Source organism: Dendropsophus ebraccatus, chromosome 6 (assembly GCF_027789765.1).
Source record: "Dendropsophus ebraccatus isolate aDenEbr1 chromosome 6, aDenEbr1.pat, whole genome shotgun sequence".
Taxonomy (NCBI): Eukaryota; Metazoa; Chordata; class Amphibia; order Anura; family Hylidae; genus Dendropsophus; species Dendropsophus ebraccatus.
Window position 1 is genome coordinate 149779363 of NC_091459.1, and position 25115 is coordinate 149804477.

A 25115-nucleotide genomic window follows, 5' to 3' on the forward strand; every position below is an offset into this window, starting at 1 on the left:
CCCTTCGTCAGACAAGATCACAAATGACTTACAGAAACAGCACAACATTTTAGGGATGTTACAGGCAAGAAGGGAGAGACATCTGTGAATGGGGGAGGGGGGGTGAGGGGGTATATACATCACATAGATAAGCCAGGGGCAATAAAAAGGACTTGTGGTAAAGTAAAGCTTATTAGTAAGTCCAAGATTGTTGGCCAGTTCAGTCTTATCTGTGGAGTGTGTCCATGCAGTGGGTCATACATCCCGGTGTATTAGTCCATGTAGTGGGTCATACATCCCGGTGTATTAGTCCATGTAGTGGGTCATACATCCTGTGTATTAGTCCATGTAGTGGGTCATACATCCTGGTGTATTAGTCCATGTAGTGGGTCATACATTCTGGTGTATTAGTCCATGTAGTGGGTCATACATCCCGTGTATTAGTCCATGTAGTAGGTCATACATCCCGGTGTATTAGTCCATGTAGTAGGTCATACATCCCGTGTATTAGTCCATGTAGTAGGTCATACATCCCGTGTATTAGTCCATGTAGTAGGTCATACATCCCGTGTATTAGTCCATGTAGTAGGTCATACATCCCGGTGTATTAGTCCATGTAGTAGGTCATACATCCCGGTGTATTAGTCCATGTAGTAGGTCATACATCCCGTGTATTAGTCCATGTAGTGGGTCATACATCCCGGTGTATTAGTCCATGTAGTGGGTCATACATCCAGGTGTATTACTCCATGTAGTGGGTCATACATCCTGGTGTATTAGTCCATGTAGTGGGTCATACATCCCGGTGTATTAGTCCATGTAGTGGGTCATACATCCCGGTGTATTAGTCCATGTAGTGAGTCATACATCCCGGTGTATTAGTCCATGTAGTGGGTCATACATCCCGTGTATTAGTCCATTTAGTGGGTCATACATTCTGGTGTATTAGTCCATGTAGTGGGTCATACATCCCGTGTATTAGTCCATGTAGTGGGTCATACATCCCGGTGTATTAGTCCATGTAGTGGGTCATACATCCCGTGTATTAGTCCATGTAGTGGGTCATACATCCCGGTGTATTAGTCCATGTAGTGGGTCATACATCCCGGTGTATTAGTCCATGTAGTGGGTCATACATCCAGGTGTATTACTCCATGTAGTGGGTCATACATCCTGGTGTATTAGTCCATGTAGTGGGTCATACATCCCGGTGTATTAGTCCATGTAGTGGGTCATACATCCCGGTGTATTAGTCCATGTAGTGGGTTATACATCCCGGTGTATTAGTCCATGTAGTGGGTCATACATCCTGTGTATTAGTCCATGTAGTGGGTCATACATCCAGGTGTATTACTCCATGTAGTGGGTCATACATCCTGGTGTATTAGTCCATGTAGTGGGTCATACATCCCGGTGTATTAGTCCATGTAGTGGGTCATACATCCCGGTGTATTAGTCCATGTAGTGGGTCATACATCCCGGTGTATTAGTCCATGTAGGGGGTCATACATCCCGGTGTATTAGTCCATGTAGGGGGTCATACATCCCGTGTATTAGTCCATGTAGTGGGTCATACATCCCAGTGTATTAGTCCATGTAGTGGGTCATACATCCAGGTGTATTACTCCATGTAGTGGGTCATACATCCTGGTGTATTAGTCCATGTAGTGGGTCATACATCCCGGTGTATTAGTCCATGTAGTGGGTCATACATCCCGGTGTATTAGTCCATGTAGTGGGTCATACATCCCAGTGTATTAGTCCATGTAGTGGGTCATACATCCAGGTGTATTACTCCATGTAGTGGGTCATACATCCTGGTGTATTAGTCCATGTAGTGGGTCATACATCCCGGTGTATTAGTCCATGTAGTGGGTCATACATCCCGGTGTATTAGTCCATGTAGGGGGTCATACATCCCGGTGTATTAGTCCATGTAGTGGGTCATACATCCTGGTGTATTAGTCCATGTAGTGGGTCATACATCCCGGTGTATTAGTCCATGTAGTGGGTCATACATCCAGGTGTATTAGTCCATGTAGTAGGTCATACATCCTGTGTATTAGTCCATGTAGTGGGTCATACATCCCGTGTATTAGTCCATGTAGTGGGTCATACATCCTGGTGTATTAGTCCATGTAGTAGGTCATACATCCCGGTGTATTAGTCCATGTAGTGGGTCATACATCCCCGTGTATTAGTCCATGTAGTGGGTCATACATCCCGGTGTATTAGTCCATGTAGTGGGTCATACATCCCGGTGTATTAGTCCATGTAGTGGGTCATACATCCCGTGTATTAGTCCATGTAGTAGGTCATACATCCCGTGTATTAGTCCATGTAGTGGGTCATACATCCCGTGTATTAGTCCATGTAGTGGGTCATACATCCCGTGTATTAGTCCATGTAGTGGGTCATACATCCCGGTGTATTAGTCCATGTAGTGGGTCATACATCCAGGTGTATTAGTCCATGTAGTGGGTCATACATCCTGGTGTATTAGTCCATGTAGTGGGTCATACATCCTGGTGTATTAGTCCATGTAGTAGGTCATACATCCAGGTGTATTAGTCCATGTAGTGGGTCATACATCCCGGTGTATTAGTCCATGTAGTGGGTCATACATCCCGGTGTATTAGTCCATGTAGTGGGTCATACATCCCGGTGTATTAGTCCATGTAGTAGGTCATACATCCCGTGTATTAGTCCATGTAGTGGGTCATACATCCCGGTGTATTAGTCCATGTAGGGGGTCATACATCCTGGTGTATTAGTCCATGTAGTGGGTCATACATCCCGGTGTATTAGTCCATGTAGTGGGTCATACATCCCGTGTATTAGTCCATGTAGTGGGTCATACATCCTGGTGTATTAGTCCATGTAGTGGGTCATACATCCCGTGTATTAGTCCATGTAGGGGGTCATACATCCTGGTGTATTAGTCCATGTAGTGGGTCATACATCCCGTGTATTAGTCCATGCAGTGGGTCATACATCCCGGTGTATTAGTCCATGTAGTGGGTCATACATCCAGGTGCCAGGTTTAATCCATGTGTTAATGACTGGAAGGTTTTTATCAATTTGAATTCCCACACTTTCCTCTCTCTGTCACTCTGGAAGTGACCTTTGAGGACCATAACCCTTAAAGGGGTTGTCCGGCGCTAAAAAATTATTCACAGAATAACACACATTACAAAGTTATACAACTTTGTAATGTATGTTATGTCTGTGAATGGCCCCCTTCCCCGTGTCCCACCACCCCCACCCGTGTACCCGGAAGTGTGGTGCGCTATACTCACCTGTCACGTGCCGACCACGGTCTCCGATCCTCAGCAGTGACGTCTTCTTCGGGCGGCCGGCGGATCTTCCTGAGTGCCGGCCGCCCTCTGCAGCGTCATCCGAAGCTCAGCCGCGATTGGCTGAGCACAGTTATGCTCAGCCAATCGCGGGTGAGCTTCGGACACGGGGAAGGGGGCCATTCACAGACATAACATACATTACAAAGTTGTATAACTTTGTAATGTGTGTTATTCTGTGAATAATTTTTTAGCACCGGACAACCCCTTTAAATCTGTTATTCTATGGTCCAGTCCTAAGAAATGTTGGCCTACAGGGGTTTTGAGACTTCTTTTTATTGTATGTCTATGTAACATAGTAACATAGTAACATAGTAAATAAGGTTGAAAGAAGACAAGAGTCCATCAGGTTCAACCTAGGAAAATCCTACTGTGTTGATCCAGGAAGGCGAAAAACCCCTATGGGGCAGAAGACAAACGCCCCACCACAGGGAGAAACTCCCCCCCCCCCCCCCCTCCCCCGACTGCAATGGCAACCAGAACAATCCCCGGATCAACGTATCACCAGAAATCTAATGCCCATAACTTGTAATATTATATTTTTCAAGAAAATCATCCAGGCCTCCCTTGAACTTATATAATGAATCGGCCATGACAACATCATGTGGCAGAGAGTTCCACAGTCTTACCGCTCGTACAGTAAAGAACCCGCGTCGATGCTGATGATGAAATCTTCTTTCCTCTAGACGTAGAGGATGCCCCCTTGTCATTGTTACAGACCTAGGAGTAAGGAGATCACTACAAAGATCTCTGTACTGTCCAGTCATATATTTGTACATTGTGATCAGATCGCCCCTAAGACGTCTTTTTTCTACCGTAAATAACCCCAAGCGTGATAACCTGTCCTGGTCCTGTAACCCCCCCCACACCCACACCCATTCCCTTAATGACCTTTGTTGCCCTCCTCTGCACCCGCTCTAGTTCAGCTGTGTCCTTCTTATATACCGGTGCCCAAAACTGTACACAGTATATACCATGTGTGGTCTGACCAGTGATTTATAAAGAGGCAAAACTATGTTCTCATCTTTAGCATCTCGACCTCTTTTGATGCACCCCATTATTTTATTAGCCTTGGCAGCTGCTGCCTGGCACTGATCACTAAAGTTGAGTTTACTGTCCACCAATACCCCCAGGTCCTTTTCGGAAGTAGTTTTACCCAGTGTATTATTATTTAGCACATAACTGTACTTATTATTTCTATGGCTCAAGTGCATAACCTTACATTTATCCACATTAAACTTCATTTGCCATTTCTCCGCCCAAGCCTCTAGCTTCTCCAAATCCCTCTGTAATATGATATTATCATCCTCTGTGGTGATTACTTTACCCAGTTTAGTATCATCTACAAAAATGGAGATTCTACTCTGTAGCCCCTCTACAAGATCATTAATAAAAATATTAAAAAGAAGTGGACCCAACACTGACCCCTGTGGTACCCCACTAGTAACTAAAACCCAATCTGAATATGTTCCATCAATGACCACCCTCTGTTTTCTATCACACAACCAGTTACTTACCCATTTGCATACGTTTTCCCCGAGTCCCAGCATCCTCATTTTGTAGACCAACCTTTTATGCGGCTCAGTATCAAATGCCTTTGAAAAGTCCAGATACACAACATCCACAGCCTCCCCCAGATACACAACGTCCACAGCCTCCCCCAGGTCCAGTCTATAACTTACCTCTTCATAGAAGCCGATCAGATTAGTCTGACAGGATCGATCCCTCATAAATCCATGCTGGTGCTGCGTCATAAGATTATTTTCATTAAGATACTCCAGTATAGCATCTCTTACAATCCCCTCAAATACTTTACCTACTATAGATGTTAGACTTACGGGCCTGTAGTTTCCAGGATCACTCCTTGACCCCTTCTTGAATATTGGTAGCACATTAGCTATGCGCCAGTCCTGTGGAACAATCCCTGTCGTAATAGAATCTTTAAATATTAGGAATAACGGTCTGTCTAACACAGTATTTAATTCTTGCAAAACTCTAGGATGGACCTTCTGGGCCCGGTGACTTATGGATTTTAATATTTTTAAGGCGTTTCCCCACTTCTTGTTGTGTTAGGCAGGTGAGATTTATGGGAGGATTAACATTATCCCTAGTCATATCGTCTGTTATGGGATTCTCCTCTGTGAATACAGTAGAGAAGAATGTATTTAGTAGATTGGCCTTTTCCTCTTCCCCCTCCACCATTACACCCAGATTATTTTTGAGGGGACCAACATTTTCTGTTTTAAGTCTTTTGTTGTTTATATAGGTGAAGAACATTTTGGGATTCGTTTTACTTTCTGTGGCTATCCTTCTTTCTGTTGCTATTTTTGCTTCTTTTATTTGTTTTTTACACATTCTATTCTTCTGTCTATAGTTGCTCAATGCTTCCCCACTACCTTCTTGTGTTAGTAGTCTGAATGCTTGTTTCTTATCACTTATTGCACCCCTTACAGCTGAAGTTACCACATTGGATTTCTCTTATTTCTACTACTTTTATTCCCATATGGTATGTGTCGTTCACATGATTTACCCAGGATGCTCCTAAATATGTCCCATTTCTCTTGTGTACTTTTATTTCTGAAGGCATTGTCCCAGTCTATGTTCCCAAGGTCCTCTCTTATATCTCAGGGCTGTGTCCCAGTCTATGTCCCCGGGGTCCTCTCTTATATCTCAGGGCAGTGTCCCAGTCTATGTTCCCAAGGTCCTCTCTTAGTTTTTGGAAATTAGCCTTCCTGAAATGTAATGTTTTTGTAGCCCCTCTGCTAATTATTTTATTGAAGGATAATTGAAAACTTACTATGTTATGGTCACTATTACCTAGGTGACCCCCACCTCTATTTTTGATATTCTGTCGGGCCTATTGGTTAAGATCAGGTCCAGAAGGGCCCCCCCTCTTGTTGGTTCCTGTACTAGTTGGGAAAGGTAATTATCTGTTACTATTTCCAGTTTCCGCTTCCCTTCCTGGAGCTGCAGGTTTCTGCTTTCCAGTTGATATTTGGGTAGTTAAAGTCCCCCATAATAATGACTTCCCCCTGCTTCGCTGCCACATCTATTTGTCTTATAAGAAGATTTTCTGATTCTTCCACTATACTTGGAGGTTTATAACTCACTCCTATAAGAATTTTATTATTCTTCGTCCCTCCCCTTATTTCTACCCAAAGAGACTCCACATTATCATCACATATATCCTCCCGCAGAATAGGCTTAAGGCAGGATGTAACATATAGACAGACCCCTCCCCCTTTCTTATTTTTACGGTCATTTCTGAATAGACTATAACCCTGGATATTAACGACCCAGTCATAACTCTCATCCAGCCATGTCTCGCTTATCCCCACTATATCATATTTCTCTTCAACCATTATGAGTTCTAATTCCTCAGCTTTATTAGTGAGGCTTCGAGCATTAGTATACATACATTTAATATATTTGTCCATATTCCCTTTCCTTTTATCACTAGTGACTATTCTAACCCCTCCCGCCGCTCCACCCCCAGTTCCATAATCTAGGTACATTCTAGTTTGTAGTTTCTGTTTTGTTTCCCCAATGTAAATCCCTGTGGGGCATCGTGTACACTTTATCATGTAGACCACATTGGAGGATGGACATGGGAAAGCATTGGTAATTGTGTAGTCCCGCTGTGTGTTGGGGATGCGGATTGTGTTGGTTTGTAATATGTGGGGACATGTACTGCGTCTTCTGGTGTAGCAGGGGAAGGTGCCAGTCTCTGGTGTAGCAGGGGGAGGTGCCAGTCTCTGGTGTAGCAGGGGGAGGTGCCAGTCTCTGGTGTGGCAGGGGAAGGTGCCAGTCTCTGGTGTAGCAGGGGAAGGTGCCAGTCTCTGGTGTAGCAGGGGAAGGTGCCAGTCTCTGGTGTAGCAGGGGAAGGTGCCAGTCTCTGGTGTAGCAGGGGAAGGTGCCAGTCTCTTGTGTAGCAGGGGGAGGTGCCAGTCTCTGGTGTAGCAGGGGAAGGTGCCAGTCTCTGGTGTAGCAGGGGGAGGTGCCAGTCTCTGGTGTAGCAGGGGAAGGTGCCAGTCTCTTGTGTAGCAGGGGGAGGTGCCAGTCTCTGGTGTAGCAGGGGGAGGTGCCAGTCTCTGGTGTAGCAGGGGGAGGTGCCAGTCTCTGGTGTAGCAGGGGAAGGTGCCAGTCTCTGGTGTAGCAGGGGAAGGTGCCAGTCTCTGGTGTAGCAGGGGAAGGTGCCAGTCTCTGCTGTAGCAGGGGGAGGTGCCAGTCTCTGGTGTAGCAGGGGAAGGTGCCAGTCTCTGGTGTAGCAGGGGAAGGTGCCAGTCTCTGGTGTAGCAGGGGGAGGTGCCAGTCTCTGCTGTAGCAGGGGGAGGTGCCAGTCTCTGGTGTAGCAGGGGGAGGTGCCAGTCTCTGGTGTAGCAGGGGGAGGTGCCAGTCTCTGGTGTAGCAGGGGGAGGTGCCAGTCTCTGGTGTAGCAGGGGAAGGTGCCAGTCTCTGGTGTAGCAGGGGAAGGTGCCAGTCTCTGGTGTAGCAGGGGGAGGTGCCAGTCTCTGGTGTAGCAGGGGAAGGTGCCAGTCTCTGGTGTAGCAGGGGGAGGTGCCAGTCTCTGGTGTGGCAGGGGAAGGTGCCAGTCTCTGGTGTAGCAGGGGGAGGTGCCAGTCTCTGGTGTAGCAGGGGAAGGTGCCAGTCTCTGGTGTGGCAGGGGAAGGTGCCAGTCTCTGGTGTAGCAGGGGGAGGTGCCCGGCTCTGGTGTGGCAGGGGAAGGTGCCAGTCTCTGGTGTAGCAGGGGGAGGTGCCAGTCTCTGGTGTAGCAGGGGAAGGTGCCAGTCTCTGGTGTGGCAGGGGAAGGTGTCAGTCTCTGGTGTAGCAGGGGAAGGTGCCAGTCTCTGGTGTAGCAGGGGGAGGTGCCAGTCTCTGGTGTAGCAGGGGAAGGTGCCAGTCTCTGGTGTAGCAGGGGAAGGTGCCAGTCTCTGGTGTAGCAGGGAGAGGTGCCAGTCTCTGGTGTAGCAGGGAGAGGTGCCAGTCTCTGGTGTGGCAGGGGAAGGTGCCAGTCTCTGGTGTAGCAGGGGAAGGTGCCAGTCTCTGGTGTAGCAGGGGGAGGTGCCAGTCTCTGGTGTAGCAGGGAGAGGTGCCAGTCTCTGGTGTAGCAGGGGAAGGTGCCAGTCTCTGGTGTAGCAGGGGAAGGTGCCAGTCTCTGGTGTAGCAGGGGAAGGTGCCAGTCTCTGGTGTAGCAGGGGAAGGTGCCAGGCTCTGGTGTAGCAGGGGAAGGTGCCAGTCTCTGGTGTAGCAGGGGAAGGTGCCAGTCTCTGGTGTGGCAGGGGAAGGTGCCAGTCTCTGGTGTAGCAGGGGAAGGTGCCAGTCTCTGGTGTAGCAGGGGAAGGTGCCAGTCTCTGGTGTGGCAGGGGAAGGTGCCAGTCTCTGGTGTAGCAGGGGAAGGTGCCAGTCTCTGGTGTAGCAGGGGAAGGTGCCAGTCTCTGGTGTAGCAGGGGGAGGTGCCAGTCTCTGGTGTAGCAGGGGGAGGTGCCAGTCTCTGGTGTGGCAGGGGAAGGTGCCAGTCTCTGGTGTAGCAGGGGAAGGTGCCAGTCTCTGGTGTAGCAGGGGAAGGTGCCAGTCTCTGGTATGGCAGGGGAAGGTGCCAGTCTCTGGTGTAGCAGGGGAAGGTGCCAGTCTCTGGTGTAGCAGGGGGAGGTGCCAGTCTCTGGTGTAGCAGGGGGAGGTGCCAGTCTCTGGTGTGGCAGGGGAAGGTGCCAGTCTCTGGTGTAGCAGGGGAAGGTGCCAGTCTCTGGTATGGCAGGGGAAGGTGCCAGTCTCTGTTGATGAGCGCTTTTTACAAGGAGGTTTCTTAAATTTGGGGGTTGTTTGAATGAAAGAAGAGGTAATTCTGGGAAAATCTCTTTCAGTCTGTTGTCCCTCTGGAATATTGGTTGTAGTTGAGCAGCAATCTTTTTTAGGATCTTCATATTAGGGTTATAGGTGACCACTAATGGTACCCGGCTGTTCTCCTCCTTCTGCTTATATTCCAGGAGGCTTTGTCTTGGAATTCTTTTGGCTCTGTGGATCTGTTCATCTATAGTTATTGGGTGGTAGCCTTGTTTTAGGAATGTCTCTCTCAAAGATGATAGGTGGTGTTCTCTATCTTTATCATCAGAACCAATCCTGATGTATCTGAGGGCTTGGCTATGGATGATGGACATCTTTGTGTGGGTTGGATGAAAGCTGTTCCATTGTAGGTATGCTGGGTGGCCTGTAGGTTTCTTGTAGATGGAGGTTTGTATGGTGTTGTTCTCTATAGATATAGTTGTGTCCAGGAAATGTATTTTGGATTTGGAGTAGCTGAGTGTGTGTTTGATGGTGGGATGGAAATTATTAAAGTTGCTGTGGAAGGTGAGCAGTTCCTCTTCCGATGCTGTCCAAATGATGAGTAAATCATCTATGTACCGGAGATATGCTAGAGGTTTGATCATACAAGTATTTAGGAACTCCTCCTCCAATTTGGCCATGAAGAGATTGGGATATTGAGGAGACATTTTGCTTCCCATAGCACTTCCCATACATTGCAGATACATGTCATAGTTCTGGTTAAGCACAAACCTGATGAGTTGTGTTGTTGGTTCCATGGCTTTGTTGTGGTTCTGAAGGAAGTGTTGGCAGGCAGCAATGCCGTCCTCATGGGGGATGTTTGAATACAGAGATTCCACATCCATGGTGGCCAATATCGTGTGCCGTGGTAATGGGCCCAGGGCTGACAGTTTGTAGACAATGTCGGTGGTGTCCTGGACAGAACTGGGTGTTTGCTTCACCAAAGGCTTTAAAATATTCTCAACCCTGCCAGAGATGGCTTCTGTTAGTGTCCCAATACCAGAGATGATTGGTCTCCCTGGATCACCTTCTTTATGTATTTTTGGTAGGATGTACAAAGTCCCCATTTTGGGATTGTCCGGGTCAAGGTCCAGTAGATTGGTAGATGAAGAGTTGAAGCTCCCTATGACATTTAAAGGTTCCTTAGTATATGGTTTTGTGGGGTCCTCCTGCAATGGCTTGTAGTATCTTCTGTCCTGGAGTTGTCTCTTTGCTTCCTGGATATAATCAGACGTGTTCATAATCACTACAGCTCCTCCTTTATCTGCCGCTTTAATAGTGATATCTTTGTTAAGTTTTAGAGATTTTATAGCTTTCCTTTCCTCCGCACTGAGGTTATGTGTTTGGTTGTGTTGTTTATCCAAAATACCAGATTTTACTTTCTTTCTAAAGCAGTCTATGTAGTAATCCAGGGTTTGATTATGTCCGGGTAGTGGAGTCCAGGTTGTCCTCTTTTTCTTTTTTGTAGGTTCTTGCTCCGTGTCAGTTTGTGAGTTAAAATCCATTTTGTCATAGAAAAACTCTTTTAATCGTAATCTGCGAAAAAATTCTTCTATATCACTGCAAAATTGGGTTCTGTCAAGTTGTCCTTTAGACAGAACGTTAATTTCTGCTGTGTTTTGCTGATACTGTGAGAGGTTGACAACTGAAGAAGATGCTTCCAGCTTGGGCTGATCCAAGTATCTCACCGCTGTTATGAGACCTGCTTTCATCCTAAGTCTGTAGAGTTTCTTCTTCTTGTTGATTATAAGTTGATGTTGTAGTTTATTGTGGAAATTCCAAAGTATTTCTCTTGTTGAGCAAAATGTTGGTCCTTGTGTTGTGTTCAGAGAATGAATTGCTTCTTGGACACTTTTCTTCTTGCTGTAGACAACGTGGATGAGGTGGTTCCTCAGACGTTCAGATGTTCTGTAGCACAGTTTCTGTGTAAAGTAAGTATTGTACGTACACCGAGTTGGGTTTTTGACCATGAGACCCCTGGGAAGTAAATTATCCTTTTTGCATTGGGGTAGGAAGAAGATGTCGCTGTTAAGTTGTGCCAGTTTCTTCAGTAGGTTTTTAAGATCCATTTGTGTTCGGTACATTGGGGTATCTTACATGATAAAGTGTACACGATGCCCCACAGGGATTTACATTCGGGAAACAAAACAGAAACTACAAACTAGAATGAACTGACATAGACATATAATAAAAATAAGTCTCAACACCCCTGTAGGCCAACATTTCTCAGGACTGGACCATAGAATAACAGGTTTAAAGGTTATGGTCCTCAAAGGTCACTTCCAGAGTGACAGAGAGAGGAAAGTGTGGGAATTCAAATTGATAAAAACCTTCCAGTCATTAACACATGGATTAAACCTGGCACCTGGATGTATGACCCACTACATGGACTAATACACCAGGATGTATGACCCACTACATGGACTAATACACCAGGATTTATGACCCACTGCATGGACTAATACACCAGGATGTATGACCCACTACATGGACTAATACACCGGGATGTATGACCCACTACATGGACTAATACACCAGGATGTATGACCCACTACATGGACTAATACACCAGGATGTATGACCTACTACATGGACTAATACATCAGGATGTATGACCCACTACATGGACTAATACACCAGGATTTATGACCCACTACATGGACTAATACACCGGGATGTATGACCCACTACATGGAGTAATACACGGGATGTATGACCCACTACATGGACTAATACACCGGGATGTATGACCCACTACATGGACTAATACACCGGGATGTATGACCCACTACATGGACTAATACACCGGGATGTATGACCCACTACATGGACTAATACACCGGGATGTATGACCCACTACATGGACTAATACACGGGATGTATGACCCACTACATGGACTAATACACCGGGATGTATGACCCACTACATGGACTAATACACCGGGATGTATGACCCACTACATGGACTAATACACCGGGATGTATGACCCACTACATGGACTAATACACGGGATGTATGACCCACTACATGGACTAATACACCGGGATGTATGACTTACTACATGGACTAATACACCGGGATGTATGACCCACTACATGGACTAATACACCGGGATGCATGACCCACTACATGGACTAATACACGGGATGTATGACCCACTACATGGACTAATACACCAGGATTTATGACCCACTACATGGACACACTCCACAGATAAGACTGAACTGGCCAACAATCCAACAAGTCCTTTTTATTGCCCCTGGCTTATCTATGTGATGTATATACCCCCCCCCCCCCCCCATTCACCGATGTCTCTCTCTTCTTGCCTGTAACATCCCTAAAATGTTGGGCTCTTCCTGTAAATCATTTGTGATCTTGTCTGACGAAGGGATCTTGTGAATCCCGGAATCTCACAGCTCTAACAACTTTTTGTTGGCCAATAAAGGTATCACTCCTAAAATACTTTGATTTCAAGTATTTACCACAATATGGATTTTTCTGGCTAACACGGTACCATACTATACATTTTTTTTTTATGACAAAAATAAGAATAAATAAAAGAGAAGTATAGAAAATAACTCCATATAGTCACCTATATGACTATAAAATCCAGAGAAAGATTTGTAGTTAAACAAAAACTCTTCGTGTGCGTTGGCCGGGAATCGAACCCGGGTCAACTGCTTGGAAGGCAGCTATGCTCACCACTATACCACCAACGCTTGATGTGCACCTGTGCTCATACACATATCCAAAATATACTCTGATTATATAAGGACAGTTCAAAACATCCAGTGTTACTGTGTGAACATTCCCTAAGTTTATCTCTACCCAACGGCGTTCCTGACTAGTCTCCATGCCTCCATAACCGAGTTAACAGCCTCCTGGACCCCCATTAGGTATCATTTTACCCTGGTTTCCTGCTACTTCACGGCCCAGGGGAAAACACCACTCAGCCAATCAGTGACTGCAGCATAATCTTAGAGGGCTTGAACCACTAACCTTTCTGTTAACAGCTGAACGCGCTAACCGATTGCACCACAGAGACTCCCAAATGTCACTTTGTCCCCCCAGCTCCTGTCACTCCCTATACTCACCTCCTTGTGCTCCACCGCAGCTCCTGTCACTCCCTAAACTCACTTCCCTGTGCTCCACCGCAGCTCCTGTCACCCCCTATACTCACCTCCCCCTGCTCTCCGGATCCCCCAGCGTCCCCAGATCCCCCAGCTCCCCCAGCATCCCCAGCGTCCCCGGTTTCCCCCAGCGTCCCCAGCTCCCCCAGCATCCCCGGCTCCCCCTGTGCCCCCAGCCTCCCCAGCTCTCCAGCGTCCCAGGATCCCCCAGCGCCCCCGGTTTCCCCCAGCGTCCCCAGCTCCCCCAGCATCCCCAGCTCTCCAGCGTTCCCTGTTTCGCCCAGCGTTCCCGGCTCCCCCAGCATCCCCGGCTCCCCCAGTGCCCCCAGCGTCCCCAGCTCTCCAGCGTCCCAGGATCCCCCAGCGTCCCCGGTTTCCCCCAGCATCCCCGGCTTCCCCAGCGTCCCCAGCTCCCCCAGCATCCCCAGCTCTCCAGCGTCCCTGGTTCCCCCAGCGTCCCCGGCTCCCCCAGCATCCCCGGCTCCCCCAGTGTCCCCGGTGCCCCCAGCATCCCCAGCTCTCCAGCGTCCCCGGCGTCCCCAGCTCTCCAGCGTCCCCGGATCCCCCAGCATCCCCAGATCTCCAGCGTCCCTGGCTTCCTCAGCGTCCCTGGCTCCCCCAGCGTCCCCAGTTCTCCAGCGTCCCCGGCTCCCCCAGCGTCCCCAGTTCTCCAGCGTCCCCGGCTCCCCCAGCGTCCCAGGATCCCCCAGCGTCCCCGGTTTCCCCCAGCATCCCCGGCTTCCCCAGCGTCCCCAGCTCCCCCAGCATCCCCAGCTCTCCAGTGTCCCCAGCTCTCCAGCGTCCCAGGATCCCCCAGCGTCCCAGGCTCCTCCAGTGTCCCCGGTGCCCCCAGCGTCCCCAGCTCCCCCAGCATCCCCAGCGTCCACGGCTCCCCCAGTGTCCCCGGTGCCCCCAGCATCCCCAGCTCTCCAGCTTCCCCGGCGTACCCAGCTCTCCAGCGTCCCCAGCACTCTAGCGTCCCCAGCTGTCCAGCGTCCCCGGATCCCCCAGCGTCCCCAGCACTCCAGCGTCCCCAGCTCTCCAGCGTCCCTGGCTCCCCCCAGCGTCCCCAGTTCTCCAGGGTCCCTGGCTCCCCCAGCGTCCCCGGCTCCCCCAGCGTCCCCAGTTCTCCAGCGCCCCCAGCTCTCCAGCGTCCTTGGCTCCCCCAGCGTCCCTGGCTCCGCCAGCGCCCCCAGCTCTCCAGCGTCCTTGGCTCCCCCAGCGTCCCCGACTCCCCCAGCGTCCCCAGCTCTCCTGCGTCCCTGGCTCCCCCAGCGTCCCGATTCTCCGGATCCCCCAGCGTCCCTGGCTCCCCCATTTTCCCCGGTGCCCCCAGCGTTCCCAGACCCCCAGCGTCCCCAGCATCCCAGGCTCCCCCAGCGTCCCCAGCTCTCCAGCTTCCCCGGCATCCCCAGCTCTCCAGCGTCCCCAGCTCTCCAGCGTCCCTGGCTCCCCCAGCGTCCCCGGCTCCCCCAGCGTCCCCAGCATCCCTGGCTCCCCCAGCGTCCCCGACTCCCCCAGCGTCTCCAGCTCTCCAGCGTCCCTGGCTCCCCCAGCGTCCCCGATTCCCCGGATCCCCCAGCGTCCCTGGCTCCCCCATTGTCCCCGGTGCCCCCAGCGTTCCCAGACCCCCAGCGTCCCCGGCTCCCCCAGCGTCCCCAGCTCTCCAGCGTCCCCGGATCCCCCAGCGTCCCCAGCACTCCAGCGTCCCCAGCTCTCCAGCGTCCCTGGCTCCCCCAGCGTCCCCGGCTCCCCCAGCGTCCCCAGCTGCCCCAGAGTCCCCAGCTCTCCAGGGTCCCCAGCTCTCCAGCGTCCCCGGCTCCCCCAGCATCCCTGGCTCCCCCAGCTCTCCAGCGTCCCTGGCTCCCCCAGCGTCCCCGACTCCCTGGATCGCCCAGCATCCCTGGCTCCCCCATTGTCCCCGGTGCCCCCAGCGTTCCCAGACCCCCAGCATCCCCGGCTCCCCCAGCGTCCCCAGCTCTCCAGCGTCCCTGGCTCCCCCAGCGTCCCCGACTCCCCCCGTGTCCCGAGCTCTCCAGCGTCCCCGGATCCCCCAGCGTCCCTGGCTCCCCCATTGTCCCCGGTGCCCCCAGCATCCCCGGATCCCCCAGTGTCCCTGGCACCCCCATTGTCCCCAGTGCGCCCAGCGTTCCCAGATCCCCAGCGTCCCCAGCATCCCTGGATCCCCTAGCATCCCTGGCTCCCCCATTGTCCCCGATGCCCCCAGCGTCCCCTGCTCCCCGGATCCCCCAGCGTCCCCAGCCCTGTGGGGACATAACAGCAGGGTACACTCCTCTAATCCTCTATTGGTTTCCCTTTAAACAATAAACCAGTTTTGTTGTCCAATCTGTGGACATGTAGTATAGAGGTCACTGGGAATCGTATGCGTACTCGTGTACTGTTGATCGGGCAGTATGACTGATGGTTTCTATAGATACATAAAATAGGAATGAGCCGGGAGGTAATGAATATGGAGATGATCACCCCTCCTGCTCGCTTCTCTGGGGTCTGGGGGAAATGATTCACGACATTCAGGGAGATTTCCTCTAGAGAGGATAAATACGAAGTAAGATCGATAAAAAAAAAAAATCCCTGCGTTGGCCGGGAATCGAACCCGGGTCAACTGCTTGGAAGGCAGCTATGCTCACCACTATACCACCAACGCCCGCTGTTTCAACCTGTTTCTGCACTTAGTGACAGGAATGTAACACAATCCTCTCAGCGTTCACGGGATGGGACATGTTATCGGGGTCTGGACATCACGGAGGTCTCCAGAGTCCCGATCATATTGTACTTGGTCCAGTAGAGAAGAGGAGACGCAACGTTCATCTTCTTCATATACCGCTCATATGGCATATTACAGGCAGCAGCCGTTCTGCTCTCGATCGCCTGGCTTGGTTACACGTGACAGGACATGAATACGCGGAACACATGTACAATAATAAGGTTGTAAGGGATCAGGTCTGCCCTCTAAGGTTTACAGAGAATAATTTCAGTAAGCTTCAGATATAACATAGTGTAATGACACTGGGGGTCCGGGCACTGAGACCCCAACATTGTTAAAATGAAGGGGCAGAAGCTATGGCTACATGCACTGTGCTCCATATATCCAGCAGTATACGGAATTACAATGGAAGTCTATACAGCAGTGATGGAGGGGACACTTATACCTCCAGGGTCTCTGACCGCAGCCGTGACTATGGCTGTGTTCACACCTGCTGCTATTCAGTACAAAGCCAGGGATGGATCTGAGGAGGCATCTTAGTCTTTCCCGTATACCTGTCCTTATATCAGCTCTTACCGGTTTAGCATTCAATAATTGCCATGTGTGAACATGGCCTAAGAGTGCGGTGACATGGGGCAGCGTAGTGGGCCAGCGCAATGACCATTGTTCCCTGTGTCCCCATTGAAGCTCAGGAACTCCAGGAGGGATGTCCTGTCCCCTCCCGGTCACAGGACATCCCTCCCGGTCACAAGACATAGGACATCCCTCCCGGTCACAGAACATCCCTCCCGGTCACAGAATATCCCTCCCGGTCACAGGACATCCCTCCCAGTCACAGGACATCCCTCCCAGTCAAAGGACATCCCTCCCGGTCACAAAACATAGGACATCCCTCCCGGTCACAGAACATCCCTCCCGGTCACAGGACATCCCTCCCGGTCACAGGACATCCCTCCCAGTCAAAGGACATCCCTCCCGGTCACAGAACGTCCCTCCCAGTCACAGAACGTCCCTCCCAGTCACAGAACGTCCCTCCCGGTCACTGGACATCCCTCCCGGTCACAGGACATCCCTCCCGGTCACAGAACGTCCCTCCCAGTCACAGAACGTCCCTCCTGGTCACAGGATGTCCCTCCCAGTCACAGAACGTCCCTCCCAGTCACAGAACGTCCCTCCCAGTCACAGAACGTCCCTCGGCATGGTGCGCTAAAGTTCAGACGCCCATAACCGTGCAGCATAGGTAACTAGGGGATCACCAGCACCAAGGACTCTTTGCCGGCTTCCCATTTGGCCAGCTGCCATAGAGGAGTCAAAGTAATCTAATAATTGCACCAACAGTTGTTGTCTTCTCACCAAGCTGCTGCCTATTGTCCTGTAGCCCATCCCAGCCTTGTGCAGGCCTACATTGTTGTCCCTGGTGTTCTTAGACAGCTCTTTGGTCTTGGCAATGGTGGAGAGGTTGGAGTGTAATGAGTGTGAGGACAGGTGATTATTATACAGGTAACAAGACAGGTGCAGGAAATGGTGCGTTTACACGTATCGATTATCATGCGAATTAGCGCGATAACGATCGAATTCGAACGATAATCGTACGTGTAAACGCAGCGAACGAAATCGTTCATTTTGATCTTACAACATGTTCTCAAATCGTCGTTCGACAAAAATTCGCAGATCATTCCGTGTAAACAGTCGTTCGCCGATTTAACCAATGTGCGAGATAGGCTTAAGCGATCGCAAAACGATTTTCCGTACGATATAATGTACCTTCTAAACGCTGACCGTTATGAAGAAAAAAATCGTTACTTTGACATCGTTAATCGTACAATCGGGCCAATTATCGTTTCGTGTAAACGCAGCATAATCCAGGTAATGAGGGCAGAGGAGGAGGAGCTTCTTATAGAGACACTGACAGCTCTGTGAGCGGCAGAATTCCTGTCGGTCGGTCAGCGACCAAATCCTTATGTCATAGAATAAAATGGTGAATAATTATTTATAAATATTAGACCCCTCTCCATTCTATGTAGGTGATCGACAGCGGATCAGATACTTATTATCCCTCTGTATATCCCAAATCCATAATAATACATACAGATATATGAATCTCTACCACAGAAATAACAACCATCTCTATAATAAGAAATCGCGGACAAGGCATGTGGTCAATTACTGCTGATCATTGCCCAATCTGTGGGGTCAGCCATCACTCTTGTGGAGTGCTGCGGAATCTGTTGGCGCTATACAAATAACTATTATTATTATTATTCTAACAGTTTAACTGACACATTTGTTTTATATAAAATACAACGTCCCATAATGGAAATATTACCACACTGAGGGCGTATACACAGCACGATATTCCAGGGGAAATGAGTGCCGACCTGTCAGGTCAGTGCTCGCTAGCCCCAAGTTCCCTGCTCGCTATTACAAGCACAGACAGCAGGGAGCAGCAGGAGGGGCCACCCGAATGATCCTCAGATTGTTTGTTTTGCCCATTGAAGTCTGCTGCCATTGTAGCGGTCTGCTGCCATGATCCTATTACACAGAGCGTATAATAGGACCTTAAAGGAGAAGTCTGGCAATTTTTTTAATTCAGCAGCCAGGGCAAGGGGGAATTTGATTACCAATATGAACTTACCTCCCCCCGTGCCAGCAGTGATCGGTGGGACCGGCCTCAGAACCCCTGTCTAAAGACAATTATCGTTCAAATTTTCGCGATAACGATCACATTTAAGCGATAATCGGCTCGTGTATACACTGCATACGATCAAGCGACGAGCGAAAAATCGTTCATCATCATCCTTCAACGTGTTCTCAAATCGTCGTTGCTCGCTCACTGAAAATTAGCAGATCACTTCATGTAAACAGTCTTTCATCGATATACCCTATGTGTGACATAGGCTTAAGCCATCTTAACACGATCGCAATAACGAATTTTCCAAACGATATATCGTTCGGTCTAAACGCTGATCGCTATAAAAAACACATCGTTACTTCAAAATCGTTAAAGGGGTTGGCCACTTTATAGTAAAATAGGTCAGTACAAAGTATTAGTAAGTTTGCATAATGTATATACTGACAGCAGCTCCCTGTGTACCTCTACGCGCATGAGCCGGAACGCACCGCAATCAAGTCCCTGATGCTGAATGTGTTAGAAGGGAATTCCGAGACCGTGGGAGGGGGATTAGCTCAGATGGTAGAGCGCTCGCTTAGCATGCGAGAGGTAGCGCGTACGATGCCCGCACCCTCCAGGACCCTTTGGGCTGTGTATCATTATTGTTTCCACTATTTATGCAAACACCATTTTCTTTATTGCCGTTTACAATATTTCTCAGGCAAAATTACCTTATTTTTTTCTTGTTTTTCACCACTTTGAGTCTTTTTTACTAGAAAAATGTGCAAAAAATGCACATAATTATAATAATAATAATAATAATCAATGCACATAATAATAATAATAATAATCATCAATGCACATAATAATAATAATAATAATAATAATAATAATAATAATAATAATAATAATAACCATCAATGTACATAATAGAAAATTTGACACATGGAAAGTAAGATTGTATACGGCGGTTTTCTTGTGCATGGGTTTCTTTGTGGATGACCCCCATGCCTGCCATTCCTCCGCAGTGTACGCCATATTGTGGCCCCTGTGAGACGGCTGCAGCTACATGTCTGCATTGTTCCAGTATTCTGACTGATCAGTGACGTTTTGCTGATCTTCTTGTGGTCTCAGCTGTTGCAGTAGTTACAGCCCAGTGTTGCTGCCGGTTCTCCCATATGTGCCTCGACTCCTGCTATGGGAAGCCGCCATCTTTTGCTATATGTTCTTTCCTCTTTGGTTTTGTTTTCTGTTTTTTAAACACTCAGAATGTTATCGACAAGTCACCGATATAACCATTTCTGACGCTGTAAACCATATTGTGTTGTACTCCCAGCTATCCTAGTGTGATAACAACAGGCAAGGAGCTCCCCAGCGCCTTCGATAGCTCAGCTGGTAGAGCGGAGGACTGTAGAGGAGATGCAGAAATCCTTAGGTCGCTGGTTCGATTCCGGCTCGAAGGACATCTTTTTATGATAATTTTTTTTTTTTTTTTTTTAAGTTTCGTCCATATAATGGTGCGTGATATTTCTACATATAAGAAGCTGGAGATGAAATTAAAGTTCAGGTTGTTGCTTTAAAGGGGTAGTGCGGCGCTAAACTGTGCTCAGCCAATCACGGCTGAGCAGCTGATGACACGGCAGAGGGCGGCCGGCACGAGGGACGGTCGGAGTGGTTCGGCCGGCCGCCCGAAGATTACATCATTGTTGCAAGATGGCGGACGGGGGTTGACACGGATCCGGTGAGTATAGAGCACTTCACTTCCGGGGGTGGCGTGGGTGGGGGGAAACACGGGGAAGGGGGCCATTCACTAACATAACATACATTACTAAGTTGTATAACTTGTAATGTGTGTTATTTAGTGAATAATTGTTTAGCGCCGCACTACCCCTTTAACCCCTTAACAATGATGCACTTACATGTATACCCCTGCCGTCTGGGCCTTAAAGGGTGACTCTGGATAAGAAAAACTTGTTTTCTATTAAAAGTTATATTGATGTCTATACAATGTATTACTGTATCTGTACGGTTATATATATATAGATGTGTGTATACAATGTATTACCGTATCTGTACAGTATATATATATATATAGATGTGTGTATACAATGTATTACCGTATCTGTACAGTTATATAGATGTGTATACAATGTATTACCGTATCTGTACGGTTATATAGATGTGTATACAATGTATTACCGTATCTGTACGGTTATATAGATGTGTATACAATGTATTACCGTATCTGTACGGTTATATAGATGTGTATACAATGTATTACCGTATCTGTACAGTTATATAGATGTGTATACAATGTATTACCGTATCTGTACAGTTATATATATAGATGTGTATACAATGTATTACCGTATCTGTACAGTTATATATATAGATGTGTATACAATGTATTACCGTATCTGTACAGTTATATATATAGATGTCTATACAATGTATTACTGTATCTGTACGGTTATATAGATGTGTCTATACAATGTATTACCGTATCTGTACAGTTATATAGATGTGTATACAATGTATTACCGTATCTGTACAGTTATATATATAGATGTGTATACAATGTATTACTGTATCTGTACAGTTATATAGATGTGTGTATACAATTTATTACTGTATCTGTACGGTTATATAGATGTGTCTATACAATGTATTACCGTATCTGTGCAGTTATATATATAGATGTGTATACAATGTATTACCGTATCTGTACAGTTATATAGATGTGTCTATACAATGTATTACCGTATCTGTACAGTTATATAGATGTGTGTATACAATGTATTACCGTATCTGTACAGTTATATAGATGTGTATACAGTGTATTACCGTATCTGTACAATTATATAGATGTGTCTATACAATGTATTACCGTATCTGTACAGTTATATATATAGATGTCTATACAATGTATTACCGTATCTGTACAGTTATATAGATGTGTATACAATGTATTACCGTATCTGTGCAGTTATATAGATGTGTGTATACAATGTATTACCGTATCTGTACAGTTATATAGATGTGTGTATACAATGTATTACCGTATCTGTACAGTTATATATATAGATGTGTATACAATGTATTACTGTATCTGTACAGTTATATATATAGATGTGTATACAATGTATTACCGTATCTGTACAGTTATATAGATGTGTGTATACAATGTATTACTGTATCTGTGCAGTTATATATATAGATGTGTATACAATGTATTACTGTATCTGTACAGTTATATATATAGATGTGTATACAATGTATTACCGTATCTGTACAGTTATATATAGATGTGTGTATACAATGTATTACCGTATCTGTACAGTATATAGATGTGTCTATACAATGTATTACCGTATCTGTACAGTTATATAGATGTGTATACAATGTATTACTGTATCTGTACGGTTATATTGATGTCTATACAATGTATTACCGTATCTGTACAGTTATATATATAGATGTGTATACAATGTATTACTGTATCTGTACAGTTATATAGATGTGTGTATACAATTTATTACTGTATCTGTACGGTTATATAGATGTGTCTATACAATGTATTACCGTATCTGTGCGGTTATATATATAGATGTGTCTATACAATGTATTACTGTATCTGTGCAGTTATATATATAGATGTGTATACAATGTATTACTGTATCTGTACAGTTATATAGATGTGTGTATACAATTTATTACTGTATCTGTACGGTTATATAGATGTGTCTATACAATGTATTACCGTATCTGTGCGGTTATATATATAGATGTGTCTATACAATGTATTACCGTATCTGTGCGGTTATATATATAGATGTGTCTATACAATGTATTACCGTATCTGTGCAGTTATATAGATGTGTATACAATGTATTACCGTATCTGTACAGTTATATAGATGTGTCTATACAATGTATTACCGTATCTGTACAGTTATATAGATATGTATACAATGTATTACCGTATCTGTACAGTTATATAGATGTGTATACAATGTATTACTGTATCTGTACAGTTATATATATAGATGTGTATACAATGTATTACCGTATCTGTACAGTTATATATAGATGTGTGTATACAATGTATTACCGTATCTGTACGGTTATATAGATGTGTATACAATGTATTACCGTATCTGTACAGTTATATAGATGTGTATACAATGTATTACCGTATCTGTACAGTTATATAGATGTGTGTATACAATGTATTACTGTATCTGTGCAGTTATATATATAGATGTGTATACAATGTATTACTGTATCTGTACAGTTATATATATAGATGTGTATACAATGTATTACCGTATCTGTACAGTTATATATAGATGTGTGTATACAATGTATTACCGTATCTGTACAGTATATAGATGTGTCTATACAATGTATTACCGTATCTGTACAGTTATATAGATGTGTATACAATGTATTACTGTATCTGTACGGTTATATTGATGTCTATACAATGTATTACCGTATCTGTACAGTTATATATATAGATGTGTATACAATGTATTACCGTATCTGTACAGTTATATAGATGTGTCTATACAATGTATTACCGTATCTGTACAGTTATATATATAGATGTGTATACAATGTATTACTGTATCTGTACAGTTATATAGATGTGTGTATACAATTTATTACTGTATCTGTACGGTTATATAGATGTGTCTATACAATGTATTACCGTATCTGTGCGGTTATATATATAGATGTGTCTATACAATGTATTACTGTATCTGTGCAGTTATATATATAGATGTGTATACAATGTATTACTGTATCTGTACAGTTATATAGATGTGTTTATACAATTTATTACTGTATCTGTACGGTTATATAGATGTGTCTATACAATGTATTACCGTATCTGTGCGGTTATATATATAGATGTGTCTATACAATGTATTACCGTATCTGTGCGGTTATATATATAGATGTGTCTATACAATGTATTACCGTATCTGTGCAGTTATATAGATGTGTATACAATGTATTACCGTATCTGTACAGTTATATAGATGTGTCTATACAATGTATTACCGTATCTGTACAGTTATATAGATATGTATACAATGTATTACCGTATCTGTACAGTTATATAGATGTGTATACAATGTATTACTGTATCTGTACAGTTATATATATAGATGTGTATACAATGTATTACCGTATCTGTACAGTTATATATAGATGTGTGTATACAATGTATTACCGTATCTGTACGGTTATATAGATGTGTATACAATGTATTACCGTATCTGTACAGTTATATAGATGTGTATACAATGTATTACCGTATCTGTACAGTTATATAGATGTGTCTATACAATGTATTACTGTATCTGTACAGTTATATAGATGTGTGTATACAATGTATTACCGTATCTGTACAGTTATATAGATGTGTATACAATGTATTACCGTATCTGTACAGTTATATATATAGATGTGTATACAATGTATTACCGTATCTGTACAGTTATATATATAGATGTGTATACAATGTATTACCGTATCTGTACAGTTATATATATAGATGTGTATACAATGTATTACCGTATCTGTACAGTTCTGCCACACTGGGAGCTGATAGAAATCCAGGAAGTGAAGAATAATGGCCCCTGTGCCAATTCACATTGTCTCCTGCTCCTTCTGCTCTCCCCCCCAGGAGACAAATCTTCCAGGCCTCTGTCTCACATTGTGTGTTTGCTGAGCACAGGCTGATGATGCAGACAGGGGGCAGGGCGTGATGTACCCGGCATATCCCTGTATACACACTGACCTATATACCCCGCATATCCCTGTATACACACTGACCTATATAACCTGCATATCCCTGTATACACACTAACCTATATACCCTGCATATCCCTGTATACACACTGACCTATATACCCCGCATATCCCTGTATACACACTGACCTATATACCCTGCATATCCCTGTATACACACTGACCTATATAACCTGCATATCCCTGTATACACACTGACCTATATACCCCGCATATCCCTGTATACACACTGACCTATATACCCTGCATATCCCTGTATACACATTGACCTATATACCCTGCATATCCCTGTATACACACTGACCTATATACCCTGCATATCCCTGTATACAGACTGATCTATATACCCTGCATATTGCTGTATACACACTGACCTATATACCCTGCATATTGCTGAGCACAGGCTGATGATGCAGACAGGGGGCAGGGCGTGATGTACCCGGCTTATCCCTGTATACACACTGGCCTATATACCCCGCACCTCCCTGTATACACACTGACCTATATAACCTGCATATCCCTGTATACACACTGACCTATGTTTCCGGCTCTCCAGAGGTCTCCTATCTCCAGGGTTATGTTTCCGGCTCTCCAGAGGTCTCCTGTCTTATGTTTCCAGCTTTCCAGAAGTCTCCTGTCTCCGGGGTTATGTTTCCAGCCCTCCAGAAGTC

The 25115-nt window shown here is 46.2% G+C and overlaps 1 protein-coding gene and 3 non-coding genes across 4 annotated transcripts; 1 reads left to right on the forward strand and 3 right to left on the reverse strand.

Moving 5' to 3' along the window:
• Positions 1-11381: 11381 nt before the first annotated feature.
• On the reverse strand, positions 11382-15202 carry LOC138795360 (collagen alpha-2(I) chain-like). Its single transcript, XM_069974348.1, has 2 exons — positions 13337-15202; positions 11382-11387 (listed from the first exon to the last, which is right to left on the reverse strand). The coding sequence occupies exons 1-2, from the start codon at positions 15200-15202 to the stop codon at positions 11382-11384; spliced, it is 1872 nt and encodes a 623-aa protein (XP_069830449.1).
• TRNAG-UCC (transfer RNA glycine (anticodon UCC)) lies at positions 12804-12875 on the reverse strand. The gene has a single exon. It is a non-coding gene; the product is annotated as a tRNA-Gly (tRNA).
• Positions 15203-15879: 677 nt separating the features above from the next.
• On the reverse strand, positions 15880-15951 carry TRNAG-UCC (transfer RNA glycine (anticodon UCC)). Its single transcript has one exon. It is a non-coding gene; the product is annotated as a tRNA-Gly (tRNA).
• Positions 15952-19999: 4048 nt separating this feature from the next.
• Positions 20000-20085, forward strand: TRNAY-GUA (transfer RNA tyrosine (anticodon GUA)). The gene is given in 2 exon segments: positions 20000-20036; positions 20050-20085. It is a non-coding gene; the product is annotated as a tRNA-Tyr (tRNA).
• Positions 20086-25115: the final 5030 nt, after the last annotated feature.

Bases quoted from the DNA above. Each gene is read 5' to 3' on its own strand.
- LOC138795360 (XM_069974348.1), bottom strand. From the start codon at position 15,202: ATGGGGGAGCCAGGGATGCTGGGCGATCCAGGGAGTCGGGGACGCTGG.